The sequence below is a fragment of the Vidua chalybeata genome, chromosome 10, assembly GCF_026979565.1.
Source record: "Vidua chalybeata isolate OUT-0048 chromosome 10, bVidCha1 merged haplotype, whole genome shotgun sequence".
NCBI classification, from domain to species: Eukaryota; Metazoa; Chordata; class Aves; order Passeriformes; family Viduidae; genus Vidua; species Vidua chalybeata.
Genome location: NC_071539.1, coordinates 70516 through 91606, shown reverse-complemented (window position 1 = coordinate 91606; position 21091 = coordinate 70516). Strand labels below are relative to the sequence as shown.

The 21091-nt window shown below is 38.8% G+C and overlaps 2 protein-coding genes across 8 annotated transcripts in view; one reads left to right on the top strand and one right to left on the bottom strand.

The window, feature by feature from the left end:
• CP (ceruloplasmin) overlaps positions 1-10537 on the top strand; it is a 27610-nt gene extending 17073 nt beyond the window's left edge. Inside the window, exons 19-21 of one of the 7 annotated variants that reach the window (XR_008432497.1) lie at positions 7180-7326; positions 8806-9102; positions 10521-10537. Coding sequence is in view for 4 of the 7 variants with exons in the window: in XM_053951174.1 (XP_053807149.1) it covers positions 6354-6412 (59 nt within the window). In the remaining 3 variants the exon portion in view is untranslated. Of the gene's footprint in view, positions 1-6; positions 1632-6353; positions 6443-7138; positions 7327-8805; positions 9175-9221; positions 9297-10520 lie in introns of those variants that run through there. The other 6 variants (XR_008432496.1, XR_008432495.1, XM_053951174.1 and 3 more) reach the window with 6 other exon arrangements.
• Positions 395-21091, bottom strand: HPS3 (HPS3 biogenesis of lysosomal organelles complex 2 subunit 1). Its single transcript, XM_053951179.1, has 17 exons — positions 20752-21091; positions 19353-19847; positions 17917-18103; positions 16858-16943; positions 14995-15187; positions 14644-14725; positions 12580-12734; positions 10967-11075; positions 10575-10756; positions 10030-10207; positions 9168-9398; positions 7317-7502; positions 5941-6129; positions 5297-5404; positions 4743-4949; positions 3345-3435; positions 395-2222 (listed from the first exon to the last, which is right to left on the bottom strand). The coding sequence occupies exons 1-17, from the start codon at positions 20972-20974 to the stop codon at positions 2095-2097; spliced, it is 3030 nt and encodes a 1009-aa protein (XP_053807154.1). The 5' UTR covers positions 20975-21091; the 3' UTR covers positions 395-2094.

Sequence of the window (21091 nt, the reverse complement as noted above, 5' to 3'; positions counted from 1 at the left end):
TTCTAGACTAACTGTCTCTGTTCCCAACATTGTTCAATCAATTCAAGTGTAAAGGCATGCCAGGCACTCAAGAATGATGAAAGCATTTTAACACAGTGATCCTCCAAGGTCTACCTTAATTTCTTGGAAAATACTCTTCTGGACCACTCATCTCGACACAGTTTTGCATAGTGGCCATGGCTAAGAAAAAAACCACAGACTAAGACAGCTGAATGGATGTAACAGCTTATAAATATATGTTTCTGTAAATGGAAATAGTATCTTGCAAGTGACGCATGTTCTAGGTGATGGCCAATGCATGTTATTTAGCAGCTGAGGAACATGGAAGAGCTAATGAAATGGACTTTTTTTTAAAGTTTGCAAATAACCCTGAGTAACAGCAAAATTTGGGGTATCAGTCATCATCCTGTCGTATTTTATTAGCATGTCTGTAGTAAATGCTTAGAAAACAGGAATTTGGTTATCACTTTATCCATAGGTTCACACTGAAAAGATATACAGTATTGTACAATTGAGCAGTTAACAAAATAGTTATATTATTTCTGTTGAATTACTTTGCAATTTTATTCAGTAGTACCTCTCAAGAATGTGCATTAAAAGATTTGGTTTTCTGTTATGAAAATAATTCTAAGGCAAAATTAGGTTGAAATCAGCCTGATGAAATGCAGACAGTGAAGGACAAAATTTGGTGACTATGGTACTGGAAGGCTTTGCTCTGACAATTCCTGCAGTGGAATCATTTTGCTGTTGCAGCTCTTGGCAAGGAAAAAGAAAGTGTTTCCTGACAGGTGGAAGCAGCAGTGTTAGAGCATGGCTGATGCTACTCAAAAATGAAAACAGTAAGAGCGATATGGTTGCATTCCAATAACCCAACCCCTCATGTTAGATCCGTGCTAAATGAGAAGGAAAGATGTAAGGGACAGGCAGGGAAAGCAAGATATCTGGGCTTTATGCCTGCAAGAAATTGCTTCTCTTTAACAAGCCTAAATTGCTTTGGTCTTTTTTAAAGATTATACTGAAACCAGCATAATACCTATTAGTAAATTAGATAATTCATTTTACCTGCAGCAGGAATGCTATCTGAATAAGTTAAACTACTTTTGATTTTATCTTTTTTTTTTGTTAATGTATTTCAGCTGAAATATAGATGGTCTCTTCCGATTGACTTCTACAGGTTTAAATAACATTGCAACTCCTGTGAAAACACTTTTATAGAGTCACTGTCAGCTAATTAGGGCTTTAGATGGTTATGGGATCATGGGAGTCATATTTTTTGTAATTGTCAAAAACCCCAAACTACATTCATAAGGACATTGTAAACATTGTGACAGTTTATTATGACTGAATTCCAGCTCTGAAGGAGCATAAAGATGCTTTCTGCTCACAAGACAGACAAACATCAGTACACACATGCACAAGCACCTGAGATGCTTACCAAAAACCCTGGAAGAAATAAGGGTTTTTTTTCTGGATTCATGGCCTAGTGATCCTTCAAATACTATCTACTGACTGAGCATAACAGAAGAAAGAAAACGTACCAAGCCAACCATAGTCCGTATCTTCCACTTCTGTTTCTCTTTGATTAATGGCCTTTTCTTGCTAATTGCTAAATTAAAACATTATCAGTATAACACTTGCCTGGGTATGTAACTAAGATGAGAGAGCAGCAGCCTGATTTTGCCAGCTAGAATTCAAGGAAATGTCTGTGTTGCAGTATGAAGTCAGTTTGGCCCAATTCCACTTGGAAGAATAAGGTACTCACTTTTACTTGTACAGTTAGACACATGCCTGAATTCCTCCCTATGTCAGTGATCCAACTAACACAGACTTAAGACTGACTTTCTACTTCACTTTCAGTGAACACTGGATGTTCAGTTGTACTGTAGAGTCTGTATTTCCTAGCTGCTTTGGCATCAGAATTAGCTTCAAAACACATTTTTTGCCTCAGGAAACAGCTGTCCTTCAGTAGTTGACGTAAGATGTATGTGAAGGGAGGCACACAGTACCTTATAAGGAGTTATACTGCTTGTTTCATTTACTTTTTTATTACAGCACATTGTAGTTGAGTGGACAGCAGGTCCACTGGTCATTATTTTAGGTCAGCAGCTTCCTCTGGCTGCAGTGAAGAAGATGTGGCAGAAAAAATGCTGCAGTTCCATCTTCCGGCAGAAGACTGAGGAAATCCCTTAGCTCCAGTTCCATTGCAACAATTGATAGAGTTTCTGCTTAGAGCAGGGGAGAAAATATTGTTTAGGTATTTTGAGTTTAGAACAAAGAAAAAACCCAAAGCATTAACAATGTAATTATTAATCAAAGTCATCAAATTATTTAAATTTTACACCTGGAATGACATTTGAGACATGGCCGTTTGTGCACAAACACAACTATGGGAAATCTACGAAGTTAACTGAAATTATGACCTAGATCAAAAACATGCCTCTGTCTTGACACATCGGGTCTACACATGGCACTAACACTGATGAAGTCTGATCTAGTATTTCACATGTTTTGTATGAAATGCAAAGCAAGCTCTAGAAATCTTATTAGTACCCTAACTCAACACTATCTGTAAAACTGGATCCTTTGCAAGAAGCTTCTCAGACCAAGCTGTGTAATGTTATATTCTTATGCAATTACAACACAGTTACTGGATGAAAATAAATCCAAAGAAAAACTGCTGGCACCAGAAACTAGAACTTTACAAGGACCATGCTGCACAATCCAACTCCACAATGCTGTTTTTCTCAGGCATTCCAATGGCATACTTTGAACAATATATATGCTTTATTTAAAATTCCTAATTTGTCAAAACTATCACACTGGCCTCTCAGCTATACACAATATTATTGATTTCTTACAAACATGTAACGATAGGACTACAGAACTACTAGGGTGGATTTCTCTACTTCTAATATTAACATACTGGTTTTTTTTAGTCTGTGACCTAATCATCAACACACATTTAAGCCTCCCCTGTGTTGTCAGTAACAGCCTATTACCATATAGCCATTTAGCCTAGAAAAACCCAATCAGAATTAGTTCAGTTTAGTAGGTTTTTTAATGGTGTCTCCTCCTTACCTATACAGAAAAAGTATGATTACAACAATTTACCTGTTTTCAATAAAAAAATGAATGCCGAGATTTTTATGAGGCTACACTGCCTACATTGCAGAATTCTGTGCTAATGACCAAAAAGGTTGCTAAACTGCATTAGCTTTAACTGAAGAAAAAGACCCCCTTTTTTTCCAAATTATCGTCTCAGTAGTCCTTAGTCTGAACAGTTATTAAGAATGTTAGCTGATGTACAAAGCCTTCTGGAGTTGAGTTACAACCAATTGATTTACCTTTGAGTGATGAAATAAGAACAGGGCAGTCATTTCCAGTAAGTCTAGCTCTCTTGCAAAGTTCAGGAAGCAGCTTGCTCCACCACAGAGCCTAATCCACAAAATCCAATAGCAAACATGTAAATGAACAAGGACTGAAATTAAGAGTACGAAAGACCTCCTAAAAATAACCTGAACTAAGCTCAGATGTGTATAAATACAGGTCAGTTATTATGAACTCAATAATTAGTTTATATAATGCTTTGAAATGCAGTGATTTTGCATATGTCGTGTTTTTCAGTCTTCAGTGTAACTTTTTTCTGCTCAAAAATCTTTACACAGTGTCCCTCATACCTCTATAGAAAAAAGTTTAGAAGACAAAAAAAGTCACCTAATTAGCAATACCAATGCAGTCAGAGAATTGTTTTTTCTCTCAAAACAGCTCAATGGAAAGTGGTGAATAGCATTGCTCTGTCTCCTGACTTGATCTGTCTCATTCCAACAGCTGTAGCAGTAAATTAGGTTTTGTGCACAGTTTTGTAGACAAGAATGGAGAGAAGGAAAGGGATTTCTTTCCTCCTTTAAAACTTGGTAACTAGTTTCTTTAACTTGTGGTCAGATGCAGTACTGCAACCTCACATTCTAGTCTAACGTGGGAACAATCACAGAAACTATTTTCAGAATTGAATAAAAAGCTCAAATCTGGTTCTGAATAGAGTTCTAGTACATCTGTCTGGTAGAGATCACATTTCCTGACCCTAGTCAGCAGAGCTCCATACAACTAATTGAGTTGCTGTGCTGGGAAATGGAAATAAACTCCGGTAGTCCTGGAACACTAGAATAAAATCAGTTCCAACACTAAAACTGTATAGAGGCCTAATGGGAAAATAGTACACAAAGACATAATCTTTCTGCTAGTGTACTGGTACCACTCTGATTGCTAGGTCAGAAGAAGTCACTAGAACACAGGAAGAACATATTTAAGTGGAATTTTATTCAAGGGACCATGTTCTCTTATCAGTTAGCTTATTACTAAGATTTCACATTATAAACACTGACAAACAATTCAGGACATAGTCAGTTAGTGAGAAACTAGATAGCTTTTAATTTACAGCAGAAAAAGAACATATCATTCTTTATTCTGAGGCACTCTGACATCTAAAAAGACTATGATTTAAGTTTACCACAATGAATAGAGTAAGTGGCAAAAGAAACTGGAGGAAAAAATACTCCATTACAATTACTGGGGCCTGAGTTAAGGAATTAAAACCCCAAGGAAGAGGTGGAACACAATATAAGCAATTTACTTTGCCTGAAAGCTAGGCTACGTGATCCATCCAGAGTCCATCTGTACATACAGCATTTCAGTTAGGGAAAAACCCCAAATGATAGTGAGTAACTGTATTGAAAGTAGCCCACCTGATTGTCACCTTTCAGCTCATGCTGAGCGTAGAACACAGCTGCATCAGGACACCTGCTGAGCAGCTGGTCAATGGCTTCCTCGTACTTGCCCAGACGGGTATCGCAGAGAATACGAACAGTGAGGCCGACATAGCCAGCCTCTGTCAGGGGCTCCAAAACAGGCAGAGCTGAAGCTATATTGATTGACTGACTACATAAAAGAGACTGAAGACAAGACATATTGTTTGGATTTAAGACAAACATTGCAAAAAATGCTAACCATAACTTTATAAGAAAAGCCCTTACTTGTTGGAATAATCCTGAAATAATACTTCCTTTAATAAATATTGCTGAAAACTGGGAAAGCAAGTTTAGAGTAGATGCAAATGTAAATACTGTTATCAACAGAACTCTTCAGTATTTTTTTCTTCCATCATTTCAGTCAACCTTTTATTTTGACTTGGATAACTTGGATAAAAGTCTCCAGACTGCTAGAGAAAATTGTTCACACAAACATGAACATTTGCAGAATGGATCTAAGATATAAAGCAGATGTAATACATGTTTCATACCTGTAGTCTTGAGATGTCTTCATGGTCATCTTTGTCAGACGAACATCCCACTGACATTATGGAAGTTACCCATGGGACAATCAACCCAAAATGACTACAGGAATTTATCTATACAGGACAGAATTAAGTTGCAAAAGAAACATTTCTGTTAGTGACAGTTCCATATGAAACTCATTGTGAGTGAAGAAAATTTTAATTTCAAATAGCGTAATTTAGAAGAGCACCTAGCCCTTCTTTCCTGGTTCATGCAATTTAATAAAAAATAAACTGGAAACTTCTATTTAGTTCTGTATTTCAGCTTTCCTGTTCCTAATTCTTTAGAATTCATCATTCACACGATTTCCTCATTTAGTTAGCTTTGTAAAATTGTAAATAATTCACCTGACAAATTCTCATTGTTTTGCTTTAACCCTTATTTCTATGCAGAGCTTCCTGTTGGAAGTATATTTGCAAATGTCCCCAAGGAGCAAGACTGGCCAAAGACAGAAATACTAATTTGTAACTGCACATCACCTTATCTTATTTCAGTCTTGCTTCTTTTAAGAGATAAACTGTCTAGAATTAAAATATTAAAGATGGTACTTCGGTAGATTGTGGAGGAACGCTGCAGTCCTAAAACTTCCTCTGTATGGTTTACAACTTACTAGATCCTCTGTTGTTTTCAATGGCTTAGTCTCAGGAAGTTGCTTCTTTGATATTCTCCAAACATACTGAGAAGTAACCCTCAATAGGAGCTCCTGAAGTATTTTTTCCTGAGAAGACACTACGAGAAGAGCTTCCCAGAAATCCACCAGGAGCTGGGGAACAGTGTTTTCACTGCTATTACACAACATCTAAGAACAAAAACAATAGAAGACAGCAAGTTAGACTATGGTGATTATTAGTAGCAAAAGTTAGAAAAGACAGGAGGAACAGTTTTTTACTTTTACTAGAAGCAGAATTTTGATTTCATTTTTGTCCTGTGATTCTGTGTAATACACTGCTATGCAAATTAAAAAGTTTATTAGATGATTTTAAGGAAATCAATTCTGACCAACAGATTTGATTTCTTCTTCAGGATTTACTCTACCCCCAGAAATGTCAGTACAACTGACAACAAGTATTAGAGACTGCTAAAGGAGGATTTTTACATATGCCAATAGACAAGTAAGTGTCTTGAAAAGAAGTCTCTATAGTCCATGAAAAGATCTGCTGTGTAGTTCAGCTGGGTATCATGGTAGGACCCACAAGGAAGATGTTTTAAGATCTGCTGTGCTAGCAAAAAGAATTTTTACTTGGTTTCCAAACGGTTTTAAACAACAACACTTGTTTTAATTGGAACTTCATGACTTGAATTTTTTTGATACAGGTCCTTCACAGTAACAGATATACTTAAGACTGCAATACAAGTACATTGAAGAACACATGTTTTAACCCAAGTGTTGCTATTCATTGTAGATAAAAGAAAAAAATGTTTGTCTAGTCCCAGCTGAAAGAAAGAAAACTTCAGGGACACTAGAAAAACTATTAGTATTTTTTCTTATAAACTGCAGACACGTATTTTTCTTTCACCGATTTATACAGATCATCAGAACATATATCAGAACATATACCTGTATTTAAGCCTGATTCTTTAGAATTATGTTTTAATTGTGAAGATTCCTTTAAAAGGAGATTATGGAATTAATTTATCTAAACTCCGTTACATTTCCGTGGCCATAGGAAGCTTAATCAGTAGGAAGCCACTGAAAGGGTTCTGAAATCAGGGTATTTTCCATTCAAATGACAGGTTAAAAGCAAAGAACTTAATAGGTTGTTTTCTTGCTTTCTTTTTTGCTTTACTTAACCAGTATTTCATTCCAGAAGGTCCAGTTTCTGACTCTGTAACCATCTATCATGACTAGAGTATCTCCACCCCTCATCTCGCTCTTTCTGAAGAAATGCTGAAATGTGAGCAAAGGAGCAACTGAGGCTGCTTTTCTTTCCCATAACAATGTCACTATGAAAAAAAATAGAAGCAAAAACATGATCACAGGCCAACCTTGAAAAAGGTATCTGCTTCTTCTAGTTCAATTTTACTGTTCTCATGTAAAGCCACAGTGGCAGCCACCAGTAAACCAGGCTGCATCTCCTTCAGGTGAACAGCAAACTCAGTTGGCATAACAATTCCTTCCTTACGCTGCTGCAGGAGCCGTGGCTGCCCAAGGAAGCCGCAAGCCAGTGTTGTCTACAAACATAAATAGATATAAATCAGGTAAAGAATTCAATATATAGGTTATTCTACTCAGTAAACTCAGTATTTCCTCAGGCAGTGAAATTTAGATGGAAGCAGTCAGGGAAGAAGGCAAATCCTTCCTACAATTCATAGAGTAGCTCTCCAGAGACAGAGATACAAACCACATTCTGGAGCAGCGACTCCTGAAAAACAGGCCTTGTGCCTAAACACTGAAAGTAATATGCTGTTGAAAGATGGAGTTAGTGTGCATAAAATGGATTTCACTAAGTAATCCAAGACATTTGATATACAGGGTGGTTTGAAAAATCACTGGCTGACTTTTCAAGAGGCTACTTTGCAGAAGTGTGATTTTTATTTTAAAAATACCCCTGAAACAATGATCAAAATGTGCTGCACTTTGTACAACAAGAAGCTATTTTGAGTTATGTGAGTGCTTATGAAGGCGAGTATAACATATTATTCACATTTTAAAGACAGAGGAAAAATAATGCCTAAGTAAATTAAATTAATTACACAAGACATATAAGGCAGACCTAGAAGAAATATTAAGATTAGCTTTCTGAAAGTGTTTTTTTTTCCTACTTTGAAATAAAATGCTTTTTTAAAGGTGAAGAGCAATAGAACATATTTAACAGATCAGATTAGAAAGAAAGAAAATCCAACCAAAAACACTCAAGCCTAAACCACCTTATTCTCAAAATAACATCCATGCAGTGTATGTTTGCTCACAACATGGCAATTTCACTTGACCAGTGAAATTCAGCAGCTGCTGCAAAAGCAGGTGGTGCCGAATTTTTGAAACACCTCCCCACAGTTCTGACTCTGCAACTCAAAACCAGCTAACTTTAAAAACTCTGCAGGACTTTTTTCACCAAAGCACAATATTTAACTTTGAAACAGCTATTTCAAAAGTGTTCAGACTCCCAATATTCCACTATAAGAAAAAGTCTTTGTTTCAAACTCTATCACCTTTTAATATTCCACAGTCTTGATCAAACTCAAGAAGAAGCAATTTACAGATTGGTCTCACACGATGTGAACATCTGTGGCAGAGACAGCTTCACTAACATTTTTGCCCCCAATGATGAGGAATTCTTACTTTGATAGCTTTGAAGTAGGTTCTGATCTGGTATTAATAAGAGTTAAGTGCTTTGATTCCACATAAGATGTGAAATTGTATATAGAAACTTCAGTTTGTAAGCACAATGGACAAATATTCTGTTCAAGAAAAAATTTATAATGGCTGTTTGAATACAGATGGTGTTTTGATGGGCATATCACATATTAATTTCAGGTGGAGAGGTGTAGAAATGCTACTATACAATCCTCCCATGCAGCTGAAGAGCACTGGCAGAACTGTTTACATCCCAGTAAAACAACATCTAATTGATCAAGAATAAAGAGCTTCAAAACCTGCTTATTTTGTAAGTCTTCACCAAGACAAGACTACCCTACCAGCAGGGCAAACTGTACAGTGACAGTGTATGTCAGCCCTCCATTCAACTGTTACTGCAGACATTCAGTGGAGCCTACACAGCATATCAGGGAGAAGAGGAGTGACTGGAAGCTTCTTTCACTGTAAAATGCAACTGTAAGTCAAACTATTGCCTTGGACTTTGTAAAGCATGAACAGCTCGTGCTCTTGGCATACTTTACCTCCTTATAGGACTGCATTTCATGTTCATACATTGTCAGGTCTCCCATTTTCAGAGCCAAGGAAGCCTTAGTAAGTGTCAGGACCACTGATGGCATCATCTTTTCTACTTTCTGAAGATACTTCACAGCTGTCAAAGGACATATGTTTCTCATGCTGGGACTGCAAAGGATATCAGGCAACTGCACAGGGTCCGCGAGATAGAATATCTGGAGAACTTTATTTCCTGATTCCTATTGAAATAAAAGCCATTTGACCGTTTAGATGTTTTCAGATGTACATTCTTCTATGGCATCTGAAAGCAGTGCAGTTCTGTTGTTTTGTTTTTTGTGGCAGGTTTGTTTCCATTTTTTTAAAAACAGACAAGTTTAGCTTAGCTATCAAATCACAGCACCTTTCCTGCCTCTCTCCTCCCTACTGGTGAAAGTAAAGGATTTCTAACTGGTAGTGATTCTGGCTTGCTAGGAGAACATCTACCACCAAAATGAATTGGTTTTAGCAATCTGTACAATTTAGCAGTGATCAAAGAAACAGCTTGTTTTGCTACAGAAATGGAAGATGACAGAAATTTGAGGCAGGGCTTTCCTGAAACAGAAGTGTCTCTGTGCAAGTGGGAACCAGATCATAGCAACATGCATCATCATAGCCAAACCTGTAAGATGTTGCTTGAGTGCAGTCCAAAGCATCACAGGTGCTGCCTGCTATTCAACAAAAGTGGGAAAATAAAAATAATGTGAAAAAGAATAACTGTAAAACTAAAAAAGCAGCTCAGCATTTTCAAAGGGAAAGTGATTAATATTTGATATACAATTCTTAAAATCAGAACTAAATTAGCAGATTACAAATAAAACAAGTTATTTCTACCTCACTTAATTCTTCATTTGAGTCTTCATTAAGAGAATGAGTTAAGTAGAATATAAATCCTCTCTCATATGTCTGTATTTCATCACCTTCTGAAACTAGTCTCTTTAAAACTTCAGTCATGGATAAACCTGACATTCTGTAGTATGGCAAAGCAAGGTGGTAATCCTTTGTATCAAACCTGAAAGAAATAGAGAGGAAGGGAAAAAAAATAACAAAACAACTAAGGGCAATGCTTTTGCCATCACTCTTTGTAAGAACTAAAACCACATCAAATAAAGTCACAGGCACATCAGTTATCTGCATATATTGTTCATATTCAACGTAATTCTGTTGAATTCAACCTAATTCTCAATAATTGAATTCTGTTTAATGACAATAAAGACAACCAGAAGAGAGGACTAGATTAAGCTGGTTTTGTAAAACAGGAAGGTTTGTATTACATATGCAATACTAATGTAAAATAGCAAAGAATTATGGATTTTCATTTTAAGGTTACACCACTGGAAACACAGCTCACCTATGCCACTCTGACATCTAAAACATACCTGCTGTAGCAGTCTCCTAAGAAGGCACAACTTTCTCTGAATGCTCTTAGAAGATCTTCCTTCTCATCTGGTTTAAGGAAATGAGGGTCCATTATAGCTGCTCTGACCAGTAAGTGAGCCTCACTTAGAAGATGGATGCAGCTCTCAGTTTTGACATTTTCGTAAGTTCTACTATATTCTACCTAGAACAGACACAGCATATGCTTAGGCTGCTGACAAAAACTAAGAATATACAGGAACAATTTTAATGAGGACAGCATCTGTTTGAAATAGGATTATGGGCTATTCACAAGAAATATATTACACCATATTCAACAATGACATGCATCAGAGATTAACTAGCAGTACTTAGTTTTAGTTAGCAAACAACAAAAGCAGGAGCTGGGCAATACCATTTCTCTGTAAAGCTGAATTGTTGAAACAGTGTTTATAATATATAAATTCCAACCAGGCTCTGACTCAGAATTTGTTCTGGATTTGATGCTGTCAGTCTTTCTGGAACTAGAGAAAAGAGTTGAGTTGTCAGTGCTGAAATAAACATTATGCAACCAAAAAAACCCTACTCATTTTGTAATTCAAATGCATAAATAGGTATGTTTGCAGACCAGTAAGTGCTGGAGAGTTAAGCTGTAAATTTAAGTCATACTGGCTAATAACAGAACAGGGATAGGCATGTTCACACATAAGAGTCATCATCAGAACTGTCCACTACATCTCCTGTGCTTAACACAAGGGAGTATCAGGAATCATAGAATCATCAAATGGTTTGGCTTGGACCTTAAAGATCTTCTAGTTCTAACCCCCCCATCATAGGCATAGGATGCCACCCACTGAACAGGTCAGACTGCCCAGGGCCTTATCCAACCAAACCTTGAACAGTTAAGTAATTTAAATTAGCTGTTTAATCTCCAGTAAGGACTTAGTGCATGTTTGCCCCTGCAGCTCTATCAAAGTGTTTGCCAACACATGGCATGAAGAGGTATCAGAATACTTTTATTCTAAAACTTTGGCTTGGTCTATAAAACCCTAAGGTTAAAAACACTGTAAGAAAACAGACTCTTTTTGTTCTGTTTTTAAATTTTATTTTAACTGTACAGATGTAAAGATGTTTACATCTTTATTTTCAAATGATTGTGCTATGTAGTTTAGTATTTGTCCATTACATTCTTTACAGAAGGCAAAAAGTGTATCTTCTTCAAATGCCAATCTGATAGAATATTTGAATACTTGAAACAACGCAACTGGCAGAAAACGTGCTTTATACAAGAAAACTACAGTATTTTGAATAGTCATTTTTCCTGACAGGCTTCCTCTTACCTTCTTCTGAATAATGTCTGCTCTAGACTTTACCAAATACTGGGTCAACTAACTCCTCAATCAACTAAAGCTGTCCCAGTCTTGTTAATTAACTTAAACTGACTTTAATAAATGTGGTTTCTGAATAACTGCTTAGAATAGCTGCTTAGCTGTTTAATGAAAAGCCTTCAAAAATGGAAAAGGAATAGCAGGTTCCCTGGAAACTTGTAAATAGTCACATATACCTCTGGCTACACACATGCTACAACTGTAACTTGGGGCAAAGTCTGACCAACTTTTGTCATGGATAACTACAGTGAAGTTCACAACTTTCTTGACAAGAACCCTTAGGCAAAGATAAGACATTTAATTTTGTAACCTGTAGCTTTGGCACTACCTATTTTTGGTACTCTACATTTTTTTCTCAAGATAAATACTTTTTTTAATTCTCAGGATAAATTCTTAGTAATGTTATTTTAACATTTTCTTGATTTCAGGCATTTGTGACTTTATGCTCATTTCTTCTATGTCAGTAAATACAACAGAATTGAAAAAAAAAAAGCTTGATTGCTCTTCTCAATCACTTAGAAGACAATTATTTCTTGAGAGTTTTTCAATAAAGGAAACACTATTAAATTGCAATATCCACAAGTTCAGCACTGTACACAGAGCTGTATGTACCACCTCCCTAAAAGACACAAATCCTTACAGCATCCTTCTTGTAGGCTTTCTTCTTTCAGTAATATCTTCTGTGTCTGCCTTAGTCAAAAGAATTATATGGTTTTTGAAATGGCAGATAGCTCTTGGTCCTATAAAAAGCTGCATTCTTAATGTACAGACATCCAGTGTGACAGGTGGACAAGCCTATAAAGAAAAGTGACTGTTTTGTAATTTGACTTGGTATGTACATTGAGTTTTTCAATAAATCAGAAAAAAAAAGTAACCTTTGTACAATGATCTGACATTAAAAACATTCACTGGCTTTCCTAACTTTGAGTGCTTCATTTAAGCAAGAATAAAAATACTCATACAGGCCTGACAAGAACCATTTAATAATGAGTGAAAAAAAATTATTTCACTCTTCAAAGCAACTGCACAGTTTCAGCTATGTTTCTCAAAATAATTGAACCTGAGGTAGATGCCTAACGCAGAAAACTTTATCCTTTTTAGTCTGAATTTGGCCACTGGTTATAAAAGTTTTGATTTCAGCTGCTTATAAAAACCAATTACAGAAAGAAGTATTATATGTGCTTGCCTATTGTTACCTTACATAGCCAGTATTATTTTCCCGATTTGTTCTATATGCACTTTTCACGTAAAACATATGCTATCATCTATACTGGACTAAAAATTGGAAAATGCAGGCTCATTTGCACAGAAATACTCTAAATTTACAGCTTTAAAAAGATAAAATACTACATTTATAAATTAACATACATAGTGAAACAAGACAACACAGCGTTAAATGAGTAACCTGCTTTTTGAAGACACCTCAACATTTCTTTTAAGAGGTGGAGGCCTACAGTGGAGGTCTGGAGGCTCGAGACTGCCCTGGGCTAGTGAGACTCAGAATGAGGCAGCTCTAAACCTGATTTTAAAAAACAGCAGGAAAAATAGCAATGGCAAATAATAAAAATAACCACCATAACACTTCAAACTCCACACTGGAGTGTGTAGGAACTAAAACCACATCAAATAAAGTCGCAGACGCATCAGTAATCTGCATATATTGTTTATATTCAACGTAATTCTGTTGAATTCAACATAATTCTGAATAATTGAATAATTGAGTCTCACACTGGGGCAGGGACACCCATGAGGGAACTGGCCCATGAAGGACTCACACCAGCGCAGGAATGCCCCTGAGGGACTGTAGTCCATGGGGGGATCCATGCCAGAGTGGGTGGGCACACTGTGGATGGCAAGCTGCAGCACAGAAATCTGTGTAGCACTGCAGCCTTCACAACTCTCCAGAACTCCTACAGACACAGGAGGCAGCCTATTGACTGACTTGAGGAATTGTGATGGATTTCAACATAACCCACAGTGAAAATGCAGAAAGCTGAGACTAGGAGAGATTGTGTCACGTGCTGGTATTAGCTATCCAGAGCAGAGAATACATGTTTGGCTCTTGAAAATTTTACAAAACTTCTACTGTCCTATGGTTTCTTTATATCTGCTGTCTACATGCTCAGAAGAAATCCTTAAATGCTACCTTAAAATACACTTCCTTCTATCTTTCCTACTACATTTATTAATGTGTATCACCAATCTTTACATTCAATAGATTTTTACTGATAAGCAATTTAAGGAAGGGGTAAAGTTTAGGCCTTCAAGGATCAAAAGTCCTCCTCCTAAAAAACATGCCCTAAGTATCCGATGGCAGACTTGTTTGATTGCCTACATGCCTCTTAGAAAAACTGGTTTTTCAAGGACACCTAAGAGAGAGAAACGTCACACAATAAAAGAAAACTCTGCACCCTTCATTCAATTTTATACAGAAAAGTATGGAATTTAGTTTTTAAAAGAAGTGATTTTATAGCTTTTCATGTTTTTGAAAACATTCTATAATGGTCTAAAATTTTGGCAATAACATGGCAATAATAGATTGTTTAATTGAGACATCTGTAGACAACCAAAATACAATATGCCATGCATTCTGGATGTTATTTTATTGGTTCAGCCACCAGAAGTGAACAGGATTTCAAACCCTAAGTCAACTAAGTGCCATACCACTATCCCCATTCTATTAGTGAGGTAACGAGAGGTGTACCTTCACGGTCGTGTCAATATATGGATCCTCACCACGAGCTGCTGCTGCACTGCATCGCACTGTGAAGCACTGCAGGTTCTGACTAGAGGAAAAGAAGAAAACACAACAACGAAGAAAAGAAATTAAGATCTGCAAAAGTCAAGTAGCCAAGACTACAGTTAATCAGCTCTTTTTCCTTTGAAGAAATGGGCTTAAAAGCCCAAGCAGGAGGTTATGCTGAACTAGTACATGAGCCTACCCAGAGATTTCCAGGAGGCTATGAAGGATGTATCAGAAGGAAAAAAAAAATTTTAAAGGACAGCAGCACAGAGAAACATAGTAATACTATCAGTAAAACCATAAGCATAGTACCTTGTAATGACGTGCAGGAACTGTGGAGTGAGGACTGCCTGCTCTGACTTCTCTGAATATTGATAAGTAGAAATTAGTTCTACTAACTTCCCAAGAGAGTAGAGATATCCAGCATGAGGTAAAGAGAAAAAGCAGAAGAGACTCAGAAGTTTTCTCTTGTTCTCAGTTTCCCCATAGGGTGTTGCAGAAATTCCTAAATATAACAATGAGAAAGGCATTTTGTGTACTTCATAAATAAAAACCTGGCAATTCCATTCCAAGCCTGATGCCTAAAAGACAGACTCAAACCTGCCCAAGTTGCAGACTAGTTTTCTTAGTAGCTAGTAAAAAGAAGTTTTATATGAAGCTCAGTGCACATGTCAAAAAATTGTATGACATGCAATTCTTCACAAAAATATGGACATAGCACCTAGTGAAGAAATTCTATAGATGTAATAGCATTAGAGAGTCCTAAATTCACCAGAACTAAGCATCCAGGGACTGAAAGTCTGAACTTAGACAATTACTTTTGAGTTGGAATGAATGCTCATCCAGAGCTGCAGCTCACAAAAAAGTAGGTATTACTGAAGGGAAGGAAAGGCTGGAAAAGGCAGAATTTATTAGGATGCCACTTTAGCAGGTAACAGCTGTGATCATATTCTACAGACCTTCTTATCAAAGCCTGTAAATCACACAAGAGCATAAGACAGCTGGAGTTAAATGGCAAGTAGCTCATTCTTTTCAGTCAGCTGCAAGTTAAATGAGGCATTTCTACTTAGCAGAGTCAACCATCTCAAACTGAGTCAGTAAAAGTCAAGGGCCAACCATATCCTGGGATGCATCAGGCACAGCATTGCTGGGGAGGCAGGGATGAGATTTCCCCACTCTGCTCTACACTGGGGCAGCATTAGCTTGAGTCCTGGGGGCAGTCTGGGGCACCATAATACATGAAGGATATAAATCTATTAGAGAAGAGACTAAGGGACGGCTAAAAAGATGGTGAAAAGTCTGGAGGGGAGGCCATAGGAGGAGTGGCTGAGGACACTTGGTTTGTTCAGCCTGGAGGAGACTGAAGAGAGATCTAAAAGCATTCTACATGCAGCTCCTGAGGCAATGAAGCTGTGTCAGGGGAGGTTTAGGCTGGGTTTTAGGAAAAGGCTCTTCTCCCAGAGGGTTGTCAGGCACCGAAACAGGCTCCCCAGGGCAGTGGTCATGGCCCAAGCGTGCCAGAGCTCAAGGAGCATTTGGAAAATATTCTCAGGCACTTGGTGGGATTCTTAGAGTTCTCCTGCACAGGGCCAGGAGTTGGATTCGATGATCCTTGTGAGTCCCTTCCAACTCAGGACAATCTATGATTCTACAAAACCTGACTGCTAACATACAGCATTAAATTCTTCCATGGGTCTTTTGGGGCTTGAGCTAGTGAACCCCTAAAAGCTGCATTCATCCCTTCCAGTTTTAATTAAGGCCCCTCAGAAAGGTAACCAGTATCTTAGTGATTATTAAGGTTTGCTACTCTGATGTCCTCGACTGGCTGAGTGGCAGTCTAGTATCTTGAAACACTAAGGAGAATTTTATTAATGCAATATAAAGAGTAACTGTTTTGCAACACAAAATTTATCAGTAAAGAACTGATAAAAGCTGATTTAGTCACAATTATGGTGCGCTGAATTCATATTTTAGTTCAAGGTTTGGAGGCATTAAAAGACTTTTTTGTTAACAGAAGCTCAGTTTAAATCATTGATTTAAAGGAGAAAAGATCTCAGTTTAAAAATAAATCATACAGAAATCACACAGTGTATGAAAGAGGATACACATGAAGCTCTTTCCTTTCTCAAGCCTCCTGTGACACAGTCCATTGTGTATTCATGCATATCCATTTACCTGTCTGGTATACAGGAAGCAGTTGAACAGAGTGTAATTTCGTCTCTTCACAAAACCCAAAAGGCGACTGGTCGGGTGCAAAACGTCTAGGAAAAAGGTCCAAAACAACATGGGACTGCAGTGAAAAATTATGATGATATACTTTGGGCAAGTAAACAGCACTGACTACAAGACGCATAGCTCATGTTTTAACACTCAACAATGATGCACACTCCTACTACCAATGCCATTAACAGCAATGCCAAGAAGCACACAGCACAGCTAGATAGAACTCTATTAAGAGAGCTCCTGCAACCTAAATCCTCTCTCATTGCTTGTCTGCAAGATGCACGCCAAAGTTTGACATCACTGAAGAAATCCTGCAACTGATTTTGACCTCAATTTAACCTTTTTTTTCCTCTTTCTTTTTAGTCCACTGAGCTACATGGAACATCATGCCATGTCCAACACTATTTTTTTCCTACTATGTGTCATCCTTTTCCCTGCGTTGCTTTGGAATTCACTGTTGGACCCTGGCATCAATTCTTCCTCAGCTTTTGATAGAAATTTTGGTGAAAAAGGAAGACTAAATCGGCTTCCTGAGGAGGGGACCTGGAGACATAGGTACTGAACTCTTCTCGATGGGATCCTGGGAAAGGCTCAAAGCTATGCCAGGGGAGATTTACACTTGACGTGAGGAACCATTTTCTTACCAAGAATGGTGAAACACTGAACAGGCTTCCTAGAGAGATGGTTGATGCCCTAGACCTGCCACTGTTTAAGAGGCGTTTGGACTGTGCCATTAACAATACACTTTAACAGCGGCTCACCCCTGAAGTGGTCAGGCAACTGCACTAGACGATTGCTGCAGATCCCCTCCAAGTGAAATATTCCAAGATACTTAAAAATGGACTTTCCTCAGTGTCCCATATTTTCCTCCGTTCAAGAGAAACACCAAACCTTGTAAAAACCCCAGAAGTCAAAATAGCAGGAGTTTCCTTTCAAAAAGACAAAACACACAACACAGTTTGGTTTTTTGTAGTAAATTAACCCATAAAAGGGAAAATACATCTGTAATACCTGAAAAGCAGATACTGCACTTGGAAGTGCTTTGTGTCTTCTGTAGGTAACTCTGTGGATTCCAGTGTGACAGGTATCTCACATAGCTTACTTTCTTCCCCAAGCAGTTCCACTGGCTTCTGACATATGACGAACTCATCTAATTCAAGCTGTAAAGGATGTGTTGAAGGACTTTCATCTTTCACACCTGAGCAACGAAAATGCTATCTTAATTGTTCAAACCATTCCATGCAGCAGTAAGAAAACAGTATCAATTAAATACTCCAATTACAGCTACCCTGCTAGCATTGGCTTCCTCACACCACAAGATTTTGAAAACAGCCGTACTAGAAGATGGGAACAATTCCTATTTAAGCCTCAACAGTCTGAATACTTAAGAGTCAAGATTTCTGGGAAAAAAAACCCTAACAGGTAAACTGTTCATTAGAAGGTGAGTGAAAGGCAACTGGTACCGCAAATGGCTGGTCACTGAAAAATGTTGACCTTTGCCTGAAGAGGTTTTGAGAAGGCAAAGGCAGCTACCACAGGGAAGTTGTGTTATCTTTACCTCACTTAAGTCCTGGAAAGTAAATCCTAATAACACTCAGAAAGTAACTGGAACTTTTCTATGTAGTTTTTAGTAGTAAAAAAAAAAAAAAAAACTAGGGGCAGGACACCATTATCTGAGAAAAGACCCATCTTCACTCAGTGAAAAACACTGCATTTATATTGTCCCTATCCAAAAAGTCTTATTTGCCTGTAATTTTTTTCTAGGTACAGCTTCCATTTCCAAATGACCCTCCTTTTAAGTTTCTTCAATTATGAAGAAAGGACCCTCCTAAGGTTTGCTGGTGTTGATCTGATACATATATGTTTGGAAAAGTGGGAATTGATAATTGATTACATATGGATTGATATTCTGCAATACACAGGAATGAAACCTCTTGAGTACCTCTACTTCTGGGATTTCTATAATTCTAAGACAAGCCTCTGAATAAGATAAAGGACTGAAAAAGGAGAATTTGCTTGATTATGGCAGGTTCTGAGCCTAACAGTTAAAAAAGTACACAGACATCACAACAGAAACATTTTTAATTATGTAAGCCAATTACTTAGGCAGTGACACTGATAGAATAATTTTTCTGAAGACAGTACACTGAACTACTACTACGTTAACTTGCCCCATTGCGGCACCCTAAAACAGGGACCTAATTCTGTGTCTGCAGACTGTACTATCCTCTAAAGGTGGAGCATGATGGCATATTTGTTTGAAATGTTACCTCCAGCAGGTTGGTACAACTTTTCATGCTCTAGAATATTTAGCGGATAGTCAGCGATAGGACAATCTGGAAATATTTTCTGAAGGGCAAAGACCTTCAAGACTACTTTTAGAACAACGGGAATCAATTATCAGATTCTTGGAGATTAAAAAATAAAAAATTTATTTCAGCACCTACCTCCATCCACAGCCTTTTCTGGTGCGCTGACTCCCTGAGCACATTGCTCTGTCCTGTCTGCACTTTGCTGGACCAGTTCCAGTTTCAGGATTAGAACATCCAGCTCTGTTGTTATGGCTATATGTCTGGCACAAAATGCAACTTCAGCAGGAATGAGGTTATCAATGTGCAAAATTAAGGAGCGTTCAAAATCTAACACAGTCAAATTCTGGTTTATGACATGGTACTTCAAACAGAACATGACTAGTTTATTCTTGCAGCCCACAAGAAGATCTCCATTCACAGGACAACATGAAATGCACAGTGGAGGATCTGAAAGCGGCATTTCAACAACTGACATCTGTTCTTTTAAGGCTTCACTGTATGACTCTTCCATCTTGTGACCAACCATCCGGACACACACGCGAGACCTCCCTGCAGACATGCATCTCCAGTTCATATACGCTCTTAGGAAAGTTGCTTTGCTCTTTTCTTCAATTGTCACCAGGTAGTCTCCTTAAAAGAAAGCAGTCATACTGATAATCATTAAAAAACAGATGACAGTTTCTGGGCTCTTTATCTGCTGTAGTACGCTAGAAAGAACATCTTCAAGTCTGAACTCTTACAAAAAAATTCCAAAACCAGTTTTCACCAATTTTCCTCTAATTGAATACAAAGTACAACTTTCTTTGCTGGGTGGTACACACTTCACACACCACTAAAAGCAAAGACTTACAGAGTAACTCCTGTATTAATCCTCTCTGTTCGTTGTAATTGCATACTAGGTTCCCCCCATTTCCCTGCCTTCTCATACCCATTAATGAGGAAATGTTTTGTTCTCTACAGACCATGGAAAGCAATGGACCAAGAGATTCATGAAGAGCTGTGGGATGGGCTGGAACGACCACCCCACTCCGCGCTCTAAAAACAAAATACAAAAAAACAAGAAAAAAACCCGAAACAAAAACAAAAACAAAACAAAAGAGAAAAAAAAAAAAAAAAAAAAAAGCAAAAAAAAAAAAGCAGGGGCTGGAGCACAGACCGCAACCGAGGCGGAGGCAGACGACGAAGGGAGATGCGCCACCCCGCACCCCCAAGCGCTGCCGGCGCAGGGAGCGGCCCGCGCTTCCCTACCCGGCCCGCAGGCCAGCCCGCTCCAGCAGGCACGCCCCACCTCAGGCTCGGTAATAACCTGAGAAAGAGCCTGAGGGAGACGCGGATGGGAGGGCCAAGCCCTCCGCCCGCGGCGGAGCCCGAGCGGCTTTGCTGGCCGCCTGTCTCCCGCAGGCCGCCGCCCCCGACCCGGCTGGCCCTCCATCCCCACCCGGCGGAGCCCCAGGGCCGCTCCACGCACTCAAACCTGACGCGTCCCGGTCTCCCCAGCCGAGCACTCACAGACCCAGCGATGGCCGGGACTCACCTGCCGAGCTGTGCGCCATGCGCAGCACCGGACCCAGCGTGGCGAAGGAGCCCAGAGTCTCGCAGCGGCCTTGTTCGCGCACGGCGAACACCTCCACCCTGCAGCTGGCCGCCGTGCTGGCCACGAACAGCACGTCTTGGCCGCAGCAGAAGTGCGCCGGTTCTTGCTTGCAGGGCACTACTCGCTGCGACCCGAACGGGTGAAGGTTGTAAAGCTGCACCATGGTTCCGAAAAGTTCCGCCGCGGCAGCCTGCCGGGGCGGCGCCCAGCACTTCCGCGCTGGGCAGAGCCGCCTCCGCGCGGCGCTGTGCGCAGCGGGCTCAGGCGGCAGTGTGTGGCT

Excerpts from the sequence above, each read along its gene's own strand:
- HPS3 (XM_053951179.1), bottom strand. The coding sequence starts at position 20,974 with ATGGTGCAGCTTTACAACCTTCACCCGTTCGGGTCGCAGCGAGTAGTG. Across the intron at positions 11,076-12,579 it reads AAGCCTACAAGAAGGATGCT|TTCCAGAAAGACTGACAGCA; the intron begins GTAAGGATTTGT and ends TCTTTTCTCTAG. Across the intron at positions 7,503-9,167 it reads AAATGCAGTCCTATAAGGAG|ACAACACTGGCTTGCGGCTT; the intron begins GTAAAGTATGCC and ends TTATGTTTGTAG.